We start from the raw sequence: 12,432 nt of genomic DNA on the forward strand, positions 1-12,432 counted from the left end.
GTGGTTACTGAAAATTCTTTGCTCCCGTGCGCCGTGGTCCTGCTGGGCACTTGCACCTGCTGCTGATGCTGGCCCCACTCGCTCCCGGCACTGGTCCCAATCGCTCAGCACCATTAGCGGGTGCAAGCAGCTGCTGCTGGCCCAATCACCCCTGAAGGCTTCTCCACCTCCCCCTGCTCCTCAGGGGCGATTGGGGCAGCAGCCACCACTTCCACCCACTGATGGCACTAGCCCCTGCTCACACCCACTGCTGGCGCCAGCCCCAATTGCTTGGCACCATCAGCAGGTGCGAGCAGGGCCAGGGCCATCAGTGTGTTGGAGTGGCAGCAGCAGGAGTGGGGCTGCCGGCAGACAGGGGACCGGGGGCCACGGCAGGAGGGGATGGGCCGGGGCACAGAGGATGGGACAAGACCTGCCCCTGTGCCCACTGCAGCCTCTCGACCCACAGTTCCTTTCAAGGTGCATGAATTCATGCACTGGGCCCCTAGTGGTTATATAAAGATACAAAAATAGAAAAAGAAAAAAATTTGCATATTTGCATATTTTTATTATTCTTAAATGAGATAGGCATATATCTAACAGGTGAGATGTCTGTAACCTTGATTGCCATACCTTGCTTAAAATATTGGGCACAAATTATTATGTCATCTATTCTTAGGAGAATAAAACAATTATTGCATGAGTGTTCCAGGAATTTCAGGCTCATTTATTTACTTTCCCTGCGATATCCATACACCTCCCTCCCACAAGCTTCCAGATTTGCTTCTAGTGTATCAATGACAATAAAGGGGAGCAGAAACCTTTTCCCAGGGGCACACTAAATATGGGACAAGGGAAATAAGGTCAAAGAGATTTTCATGGGAAAGAGCAGATGGTTTTGAATTTAGCAGTTAAAACCAAAATACTGAACCACAGATTCTTTTAACCCGATTAGAGAAGTCTTCATCAAGAAAACTTTAGTCTTACCCTGGCTGCTTTTGCTCAGTGAATAGAGTGTCAGCCTGTGGACTGAAGGGTCCTAGGTTCAATTCTGGTCAAAGGTAGTCAAGGGCATATACCTAGGTTGCAGGCTCGGTCACCCATGTGGGAGGTGACCGATTGAGGTGTCTCTCTCACCTCAATGTTTCTCTATCTCTTCCTCTCCCTTTCACTCTCTCTAAAAATCAAAGGAAAAAATATCCTCGGGTGAGGATTAACCAAAAATAAAAATAAATAAATAAATAGATAAATAAATAAATAAATAAATAAATAAATAAAATTACTGTTAAAAAAAGAATACTCTGGTCTTAAATTTAAGTAAACGGTACTCATTCTAAGACTTCTTCTAATGCATAGTTTTTCTATGATAATACACAGATTCAGAATTATAAAACAACTAGAAGCCTAGTGCATGAAATTTGTGCACAGGTAGGGTCCCTAGGCCTGGCTGGTGATCAGGGCCCATCGGGGCCTTCTGGTTGCCAGCCGGGGCCTTCCTTTATTCCACACTGTCCCCTGGTGGTCAGTGTATGTCACAGCGAGCTATCAAACTCCCGGTCTCCTAAGGGGATATTTTGCATATTAAGTATATATATGGAACATACATTTGTACACAGACTAAAAACTTAACATGTACTAGTACTTTGTTCTGTGCTTGCTTTTCTCACTTAATATTATAGACCCTTTTCCATGTCACTTCATATAATTCTTTCTCATTCTTATTAAAAAACTAGAAGCCTGGTGCACAAAATTCATGTACTCAGGGGCGTCCCTCAGCCTGGCCTGAACCCTCTTGCAGTCCGGGAGCCCTCTGGGGATGTCTCACTGATGGCTTAGGCCTGCTCGGGGAAAGCGGGCCTCGGTGCACAAAGTTCGTGCACTCAGGGGTGTCCCTCAGCCTGGCCTGAACCCTCTCGCAGTCCGGGAGCCCTCTGGGGATGTCTCACTGATGGCTTAGGCCTGCTCGGGGAAAGCGGGCCTAAGCTGGCAGTCGGACATCCATAGTGCTGCCACAGAGACGGGAGAGGCTCCTGCCACCGCCACTGCGCTCACCAGCCGTGAGCCCGGCTCAGAGCTTCTGGCTGAGTAGTGCTTCCCCTGTGGGAGCCCACTGACCACCATGGGGCAGCTCCTGCATTGAGTGTCTGCCCTCTGGTGGTCAGTGCATGTCATAGTGAGCAGTTGAGTGGCCTTAGCATATCATTAGCATATTATGCTTTGATTGGTTGAAAGGCCGACCAGACGACCAGACACTTAGCATATTAGGCTTTTATTATATAGGATTAAGTGTTCTATAACATGAATGTAAAGATGTAACAATTTACCTTTTGGTGTTTCATAGGTATTACCACATGTAGATGACATATACAACCTATATAATAAAAGAGAAACATGTAAATTGACCGTCCCTTCGCTACGCTCACCAGCCAATCAGGGCGAATATGCAAATTAACCCAACAAAGATGGTGAGTTAATTTGCATACACAGGCGCCAGGTGGAGAGCAGAAGTGGAAGAGCCAGCAGCTTGGGAGGACGTGGCTCCCTTGGTCGCTCCCTTGGGTGGATGTGGCTCCCTCAGTTGCCGGGTGGAGAGCAGAGCAGGAGAGCAGGAGGCTTGAGGGGCTGTGGCTCTCTTGGTCGCTCCCAGCGTGGGGAGCACCAGGAATCCTGGGAATAGTAGTTCTGATGGCAGCCCCAGGACCGGAAGTGGAAGCCCAGAGCGCAGTGAGCACCAGGAATCCTGGGAATTGTAGTGCTGGTGACAGACGGATCTCCTAGACACTAGAGTAAAATGAGCCTGGAGCAAGTTACTGTTGCAGTGGGGGATGGAGAGGAAAGCAAAGATGAGAGACATAAGTAAAATCACAGTGTCTAGGAAAAATTAAAGGGAAGATATCCTAAAACTTCCAGGAAATCTCCACCAATGAAGCAAAGAAAAAAAAAAGCCTCTATTATTCTGTGAGCAACAAACCAAACTGGGTTGGGGGCAAAGACAGACAGAAACTCCCGATTGGAGAGGGCTCCCCTGAGGGCTCCCAGATTGGAGAGGGTGCAGGTCGGGCTGAGGGACCCCCCCAACCCCCCCACTCCCCCCACCCCCATGCACGAATCTTTGTGCACCAGGCCCCTAGTGTATTATAACAGAGACTTGATATTATACAACCAAACCAGAATCCTTAATTTTTTCTCAGATCTTCTTCCTTCTTAGCAAAGGGTGTCAATGAAATCCCAGAAGTCACTTTGATTCAGTTGTCAGCAAGTTTTATTGACTCCACCCCCATAATGGTTTCCTAAAACCATCTCCTTCTCCCCACCCTCATCCAAGACACCATCTCTACTACCTAGATTATTGCAATAGATTCCTAACCAGAATTTGCCCCCTTAGTATCCATTCTCTGCCTATCAGCCAGAACAATCCTTAAAGAATTAAATTGTTATTTTCCCCAGTCATGTTCAGCATAGACGTCATGCTCCTTCCTCCTGCCCATCCTCATACTGCACCCTTCTTCCATGTTCATCATGCTACAGCCTCACAGGCTTCCAGTTTGTGTCTCCATAGGTTTTAGGGTCTCTATACAGCTCTCTTGTCTTCCTGAAAGTCCTTCCCCTGGACTTTTGCATGGTTGGTTCTTCTTGTACTTTTTCTCCTTATTTATTTATTGGATTAATAGTACTTTCTTATGGCGATCTTCCTAGATTTCTGAATAACTAACTATCCAGGTACTATCAAATAACTACTTATAAGTTTCTGAAGTTTTTATTTTGAGGAAGGGGTGACATCCAATATTAGTTCGAGGTACTGGATTGGAGTATGCTGCAGGGGAAAATCAAGGCTGCAGAAGAGTTTTCAATATTATCCTCGTGAGAGTGAGTTGAGGCCAAAAAAAAAAGCATCCTTTTACTGGAGAAAAGAATGTGGAAAGAACAAACTTTTTTATCTAAAGAACAGGCTTCTATGACGCATTACTTTTATGAAAGCTTGGAATTTCAGGTCTTTTCTTAGTAGGTAATAGATTAGTTTATTCATTGATATGTTGATTTATATTTCTCTGTGTACCTTGGGATTATATAATAAAAAAAGGTACAAATTTAGTTATTAAGACCGCAGGGGAAAAACAGGCATAGGGGAGTCAGCTGTATTATGGTTACATATAGCCCAAATCAATTTTGGGGATGTAGTTATCTTTGCAATTCAAAAGTCTCATTTGCAGATAATCATAGCCATGTCCCATTTTGCCCAAATTGACAGGTTATCAAATCCTTTTCAATGAGAGTCTGGGACATTGCCATAGTACAACATTTATTTTTTTAAAGTAAAGTCAGTGTGGTATATTGTTACATGAATGATTGGTCCCCAATAGCCAAACCTTCTAGTACCTAAGGTGATGATTTTTTTTGATCCTGTGATTTTCTTTAGCGAATGGGACATTAGCAAAGATGATTCAGGCAGAGGCTCTGAAAGGGAGTGTGCATTGGGGCTTATTTCATGTTGTTTTATTCTAGGGTATTTTAGTGTGCATCAATAAATAGCTGATGGCCCTAACCAATTTGGCTCAGTGGATAGAGCGTCGGCCTGCGGACTGAAGGGTCCCAGGTTCGATTCTGGTCAAGGGCATGTACCTTGGTTGCGGGCATATCCCCATTAGGGGGTATGCAGAAGGAAGCTGATCAATGTTTCTAACTCTCTATTCCTCTCCTTTCCTCTCTGTAAAAAATCCATAAAATATATTTCTTAAAAAATAAATAGCTGATGTAACTGGTATCCTACATAGTCTATTTATGGGCTTTAAAATACTTTAGATTTGAAGGTTCATACTGGAAAATTAAATGACATGCCTTCTACATGGGACCTTGGTGGCCATCTATGACTAGAGCCTCAGTTCCTTCATATATTGTTCTTTAAATGAAGTGTCTTGTTTTGGGGCCTTCAGAAGCTTGCTAAAAATTTAGAGCTCCTTACAGACATAGTAATACTAGTATTTCAATGTTATTCTTTTAAAAGTTAAACATTATTACTTGAACTCTTATTCAGAAAATTGAAACTGAGACTCTGAGTAGCAATAGGCAGATTTATGACTGGAAGAAAGGAAAAATATAATATTTCTCTGAGATTGAGATTTTTATTTACAACTTCTCTAAATTTAGAACTACATCATAAATAAGCAAGACAGCATTTACTTTAAATTAGAGAATCTATAAATCTAGAGTATGTGAACACAATGTGAAATAACTGTTTTTGGAAGAAGCGTAATTTAGATACTGTCAATAACTTTTTTCTCTTAATAAAATTTTTCTTTAAAGAGTAGCACGCATCCAGAAAAGAATACAATTATAAGGATACAGCTTGCTGAATTTTGTAATAATTAGTTTTAAAGTGTGATAAGAGTCTCTTAAGACATTTGTGTGTGTAGTTTTGATATTTTCTAAGTAACAAATAATCCAACTCAAAATAGCTCAGGAAAGCAGAACATTTACTGTTCTTGTACCAAACAGCAGAGGAATTCTTAGACATAGCTTGATATAGGACGCAAACTATGTAATTCAGGTTCGGTTTCTATCTTTCAGTTCTTAGGCAGGCTTTCTTCTTCCCCTTGCAAAGAGGCATCTAGCAGCTCCTGGGGCCACTTCCTTCATGGATAGAAGGAAAGAGAGTCTTTTGATAGCTCGCGAGGAGCAAGAATGCACCTATCCCTGAACCAATCATGAAGAGCCAGGGATAGGTATAATGATCGATTTAAGTCCAACAGAGCCCATGCATCTGGGCAGTCTCCCCCGAGCTGAGTGGCTTAGAATGGGGAAGCAGTGGTAAGTCAGGGAGCTAAAGCAGGGAAAGGGGGGAGTTAGATTTCAGGGAAGCAACAAGCAATTATTCATTACAGAGCAAAAAGTGACAATTTTACAAACCCATCTTACTGATATTCATTAACTGAGCGATATATTAATCTATAGTTCATCAATTTTCTCATATAGAAATAGAAAGTTTCCCCTGGATTAACTATGTTTTCTTTCTTAATTCAGGTGCGTAGGAAAAAGCCTTCTGATTATGTGACTAAGACATTCCAAGTTATGTTTCTACCACAAGTTAAAAATTCTAAACTTCTATAGAAATAAAAGACATAAAGTTCCAGTATATCTCCAGAAGACATGATTCTGATGGTGAAATGACATCAAAATTTTCCAATTATTTTGGAGTTCTAATTGCATGTTTTATTTTTTACAGAAAGACTATAAAAGAGATCTGGAGACTGAAATTAAAGGGAAGGGCATGCAGGTGAGCACAGACACACTTGATATCCAGAGAGCCAAGAAAGCATCCGGAATGGCCAGCCAGGTAAGAAATGAATGACATACAAAGTTTAAAAAACATATTGAATTGTTTATAGAACGAGTACAAATGGTATTTCCACGTGTTTGGCTTTGAGATTTGAACACATAAATACCTACATTGCTCTGGAAGGTTAAGCAAAGCACTGAAGATTCCTTTCTACTCTTTTAGATAGAATATAAGAAAGATCTGGAAACAGAAATCAAAGGGAAAGGAATGCAAGTGAGCATGGACGTTCTGGATATGCTGCGAGCCAAGAGGGCATCGGAAATCTATAGCCAGGTTGGTGTAGTTAAGCTGCTCAGAACAATGTATTCTAATAGCTAGTCACCATGTGTTTTGTGCATTTCTATGATTGATACCTTTTTGAGGGCACTGAATTCAAAGTCAGTGCACTCCATTGTAAAGGAACCATTGGCCAAACTTAATTAACTTCACTAATGAAAGGGACAACTGCTGCAGATTCAATTCCACAGACATTATTCACTGTCAGAGCTCCCCTGCTGGAGCCCCTGTTTTGCATTCAAGGACATTTTGACCTTTAAAAAACACACCAGAAAACTGTATTGCATACTTGGCTTTAATGTTCACTCTACAGAAACACGATTACAAATGAATTAATTGTCTTTTTCCCCATTTCATAATGAGTATTATCTTTAAAATAGCTCCAACTAAAACTAAAAGTGAGTAAAACTGCACAAAGTGTAAGGTGAAAGTGAATCTATATATATAAAAGCCTAAGCAACAGTTACAATGGAACGACCAGAATGACCAGTCACTATGATGCACATTGAGCAGGCAGGCAGGTGAGCGGTTAGGGGCAAGCAGGCAGGCAGGTGAGCAGTTAGGAGTGAGCAGGCAGGCAGGCGAGTGGTTAGGGGCTAGAGGTCCTGGATTGTGAGAGGGTGCAGGCCAAGCTGAGGAACTTTCCCTCCCCCCCACCCCCCACAAATTTTGTGCACCAGGCCTCTAATAGTGAATAAAAATTAAGAACTAAGTTTTGTTTTTGGTTTTGTTTTTTGGTAAGATGCCAAATTTATCCTCAGGAAAACTTGATATGGGTGGAATAATGACCACAAAAGAAAATATTTAATGGAAGAATTAAAATCTGATTTGAGTAAAAATTTTCATTAGTGAAATATTTCCCTGCTGTAAAATTTACATGGAAAAGAATGAATCTCAGTGGGAAATAAATAGTAAAGGGGATGAACTAAATTTGGTTAATGGGGTTTATGCTGAAAATAACGTTTAACCAAATTTTTTAAAATTCTGGTTAAAATATAAGCAAGGAGTCTAAACATCTGCTGGCTAAAAAATGTGAGAATCAAGATGGCAGAGTCAGCTGTCAAAGGAGTTGTCTGCTTCTCAGCCCTATCTGATGACAGCAGTTGGGATGGTCCTGATGTGCATGTCCATCTGTCCTCAGTGTCTCATGATGGCATGTGAACTTGGAGAAGCGCTCTAACTAAATCAGCTAAACTAATATCCTAGATCAGTGGTTCTCAACCTTCCTAATGCCGCAACCCTTTAATATAGTTCTTCATGTTGTGGTGACCCCTAATTTCATTGTTACAAATTGAACATAATTAAAGCATAGTGATTAATCACAAAAACAATATGTAATTATATATGTGTTTTCCGATGGTCTTAGGCGACCCCTGTGAAAGGGTCGTTCGACCCCCAAAGGGGTCGCGACCCACAGGTTGAGAACCACTGTCCTAGATAAATATGTAAAATAGACAAATGGCCATTTGAGTCATTGGAGAGAAGTTGCTGTCTCAGGAATACCAAGCTCATTCATTCATTCAGCAAATACTTCTGAGCACCTGTTTACATGCAAAATTAGATATGGTTTTGCTCTTTGGGAGGTACAGGTTAATTTAATAACCATGCAAGGAGAGTGTGACAAACCATGATATATGCTATGAGAAGGTAAAGGAATCATGAGTAAAGGCTTTAAGAGGAGATTATGCCTCAGCTGTCAGAATTTCTGTTTTAACTTAGCAGTGTTGATTTTTAAAAATTATTTTGGACACAATGGAATTTTAGAGGATGTAATGATGCTATGGTGCATTTCAACATGAACAAAATTACCTTTCCTAACAAGCAATAGTGTGCCATAATGGTTAACATTACTGATTTTGGAATTAGAGTGCCCGGTTTTAAATCCTAGTTCTGACACTTCTTACTTATTGACTCAGTTTCCCCATCTGTAAGAGGGAATAATAAAATAATTTTTATTTTAAGGCACTGTTACCTTAATCAAATATATCTTTTTTAAATCCTTACCCGAGGATATGTTTTTATTGACTTTTAGAGAGAAAGGAAGGGGAAAAGGAGATAGATAGATAGATAGATAGATAGATAGATAGATAGATACATAGAGACATTGATATGTGAGAGAAGCATTGACAATCAACAGGTTGTCTCCCATATATGCCCTGACCAGGGATTGAACCCAAAACCTAGGTATGTGCCTTGACTTGGAATTGAATCCATAATCTTTTGGTGTACAGGACGACACACCAGTCAACTGAGCCACCCAGCCAGGGCTCAAATGTATCTTTACTTGAAGTAGGAAGAACATAAACCTAGAAGCACAAAAACAAGAAGGTATAGAGAACTGGGTTACTTGCAGGAACTATGGGGTAACTGTGAACAGGGGTGGGACTGCTCCTAAAAGAGTAGGTTCTAAACAAAGAGTGGCTGAGAGGTCACGCCCTCCTGAGGCCTGGAATGGACAGGGGTGGGACCACTGCCTGAGCAGAGGTGAGGCTGCTCCCTGACTGCTGGCTTACTTGGTTAGCATACCCCTTATTTTTGCTGTTGCATCAACAACTGCTTTGAATCATATGATATAACTTGCAGCCATGTGGTAAAGTCGAATTTGAAGTAGTATCACTATCATTTTCTCTGTCTCTGTCTCATGTGTGCACACACACAAAGTTTCAGGTTGATATTAACTGTTTGTATTTCTAGAAAAAGTATAAAGATGAAGCAGAGAAGATGCTTTCTAACTATTCTCCTGTGGCAGATACTCCTGAAATCCAGAGAATTAAGACAACTCAACAAAACATTAGTTCAGTGAGTAGCCATTATTTCTTTTTAGTCGCCTCCTTGAAATTGTATTTTGTACGGAGGACCTTCCCTCATTGTCTCATTTATTTTTCTGCATTACTTGAATTTTCTATCTGTATTATCTTTATTTCTTTATTATGATTGTTTTAGAATTACAAATCCAAATTTTCTTCTTTAGTACAAGCTATAGTTATTTTTAACTGAATTTATTAATTTTCACTCAGAAAAAGAGGTCTTAATCTTCTATACATACCTTTACCTTGAAGATGAAAATAGTCAGATGAAGAGATTTCCTTCCCAAACTTACTAGTTTGTAACCAGTTCTTAAACTTTCATGTATTTATTTTGAGCAATAGGAATTGTATCAGCGCCATTAAGAAATCGGGGCCCTAGCTGGTGTGGCTTGGTGAATAGAGCATTGGCCTGCGGACTAAAGGGTCCCCGGTGTGATTCCGGTCAAGGGCACATGCTTGGGTTGTGGGCTCGACCCCCAGGGGGGGGTGTTCAGGAGGCAGCCGATCAATGATTCTCTCTCATCATTAATGTTTCTATCTCTCTCTTCCTCTCCCTTCCTTTCTGAAATCAATAAAAAAATATATATTTTTTTAAAAAAAGAAATTGGGTCTATGTTTAATGGATATATGAACTTGAATTATACGATATAACTTGCAGCCATGTGATAAAAACTGACCATATAGCCAGTATTTGTCTTTGTTTATTTTGTTAAACCTCACCTGAGAATTTTTTTCCATTGGTTTTTACAGAGAGTGGAATGGAAGGGGAGAGATAGAGAGAAACGTCGATGTGAGACAGACACATTAATTGGTTGCCTCCCGCATTGGTTGCAACCAGAGCCAGGGATCAAGCTGTAACCAGTATGTGCCCTTGACCAGAATCAAACCTGGGACCCTTCAGTCTGTGGGCTGATGCTCTATCTACTGAGCCAAACCGGCTAAAGCCATACAGCCAGTATTTTAATGTAGAATTTAGCTCATTTAGTAGCTAAGCAAATGTCTCATCAAAATATAAATTCTATTAAGTCTGATAACTTCTGAAATATTTTTCTACTTGCTAAAAAATTGACAAGTGCTAATGGGCAAGTGCCTCTCAGTCTTCATAGTCAGGCTGTGCTAAGCAATGGAGTCCTGTTGGAAGGCAGGGTTTGAGAAAAAAGCTGTTTTGGCTCTCAAGTCCTGTGATTTCATGGTATTCTAGATTTCTAGCTTCTGGAGAACATCTCTCATGCCACTCTCCCAACCCTGACATGTGGGTTATCACACTTCAAAAGAGGGATTCATTCTGTCCTCATGGCTTTCTTATAATTCTTCTATTTTTATTATTTTTTGTAGAGCACTTTTTTTTTTGCTTTATGTTGGAAAGGCGTAGATATTGGTGGGGGTGGAAAGACATGGGGAGTTTAATAAATAAATGGAAGATGAGGAAAATACTGAATTATGTTGATGTTGATGATAGAGTTATTTTCTTTAAAGAGAACGAGGGCATTTTTGTGTTTGGAGATTAACACCTGCTTAAAATTTCATGCTGTTTTTGAATTAGTGAACTTTTATAATGTGCACTTTGATTTTTCTCAAATTCCCATGTGGCATTTATATTTGAAGAAGGAAACTCTAGTTCTCTAACATATTCTTAGAGCAAATAATTTGTAGCCATATAAGATACCAAGCATGCCTTAGAACATGCATAAGAGGGTTACTTGTAGGATTATGGCCTATGAAACCAAAGTTGGGCATTTATTCTCATAATGGATTATTTAATTGATTAATGTGCCAATGGTACTCATAAATAGAAGCTGTAATCACATTACTCTAAGACGTGAGAAATTGTCTTTTATAAAAATCAAGTCTAGGGTTTGAATGCTAATAAGCATATAGTTATTATTTCATTCTCTTATAATAAAGGTATTTTATAAGAAAGAAGTAGGAGCTGGCACAGCAGTAAAAGATTCTCCAGAGATTGAACGAGTGAAGAAAAATCAGCAGAATATTAGTTCAGTAAGTTCTCTATGGCATTAATTATCCTTTCCAAAAGCAAATGTAAGTTAGATAAATGTTTTTCATTCTTTACTAAACTAGTTGCCTTTTTCTTTTATTCTTTACTTTGTTGACATGCTATTTCATCAAATATCAAATATCTAACTTTCAGAAGGAAAATTGTAGCCTTGTTCCCCTTGAACCTAAAGCAGTGTTTCATCTTGCTGTATCATAGAGCACAAGAGATCGATCACTTTAATAGTATAGTCATGACATCTAGGACTAGATTTTATCTTTTTAAACAGAATTTTCACTGTATTAAATTTTTTAGAGAAAGGATACATTTCAGTACCTCTCTGCAACTTGGAAGAAAGGAATTTTTCCCTGGAGAATGATTAAAGGCCTTAGAACATTTATTTGGTGTCTTAAGAGAAGGTTTCAAAGGCCCCATTGGCCTCTACCTCTTCCAGCTTCTAGCAAAGGAAAACGTACACTTTAACTATCATTTGTAAATTAACTTCCCTTCTATTTCCTTTTGAGCTAGACGGGATGGTTGGGGAGGTGCTTAATGTTATGGGTATATTAACAAAATTGCTTGACATTGACAATGGATAATTGCTATCTGTACATCAATGGGCACCCTTCCATGTATGTTTAGTTTGTTGACGAGGAAGTCTAAAGGGTTCTTTTCTTGAATCCCCATTTAGGCCTTCTCTTTACCTTCACCCTGGAGGCCAAGCCGTTCTTTAAGTAATCCAAGTGAAAATTCCTTGATTCTATTCATGTGTCAGGAACTCCAATAGTTACATGGCATTCATTTTAGAATATGAGTGTGTGCTGGCATTTGGGGAGAAGGAGCAGGAAAGGCAACTAATGCTGTAGTAAAACATACTTCAAAATGAATTTATAAGAAATCTACAGAATGCTGGTGTAATAAAATCTCTGTAGCATGAATGAAGGTATCTCCTGCAGAGAGTACAAGGAGAAGAGCCTAATGCTGAGGGTATGTGCTGTGCTCCACATGGAGGGAGCCTGTGTCAGGCAACACTCAGGTCTGGT

General features: G+C 40.1%; 1 protein-coding gene across 1 annotated transcript in view; it reads left to right on the forward strand.

Annotated features, from left to right (window-relative positions):
* The window catches only part of NEBL (nebulette), a 112,049-nt gene that overhangs the window by 56,243 nt on the left and 43,374 nt on the right, over positions 1-12,432 (forward strand). Inside the window, exons 14-17 of the mRNA XM_014539379.1 lie at positions 6,200-6,310; positions 6,476-6,586; positions 9,284-9,388; positions 11,302-11,394. Coding sequence (XP_014394865.1) covers positions 6,200-6,310; positions 6,476-6,586; positions 9,284-9,388; positions 11,302-11,394 — 420 coding nt within the window. The remainder of the gene's footprint in view (positions 1-6,199; positions 6,311-6,475; positions 6,587-9,283; positions 9,389-11,301; positions 11,395-12,432) is intronic.

Source organism: Myotis brandtii, unplaced genomic scaffold, assembly GCF_000412655.1.
Source record: "Myotis brandtii unplaced genomic scaffold, ASM41265v1 scaffold215, whole genome shotgun sequence".
Taxonomy (NCBI): Eukaryota; Metazoa; Chordata; class Mammalia; order Chiroptera; family Vespertilionidae; genus Myotis; species Myotis brandtii.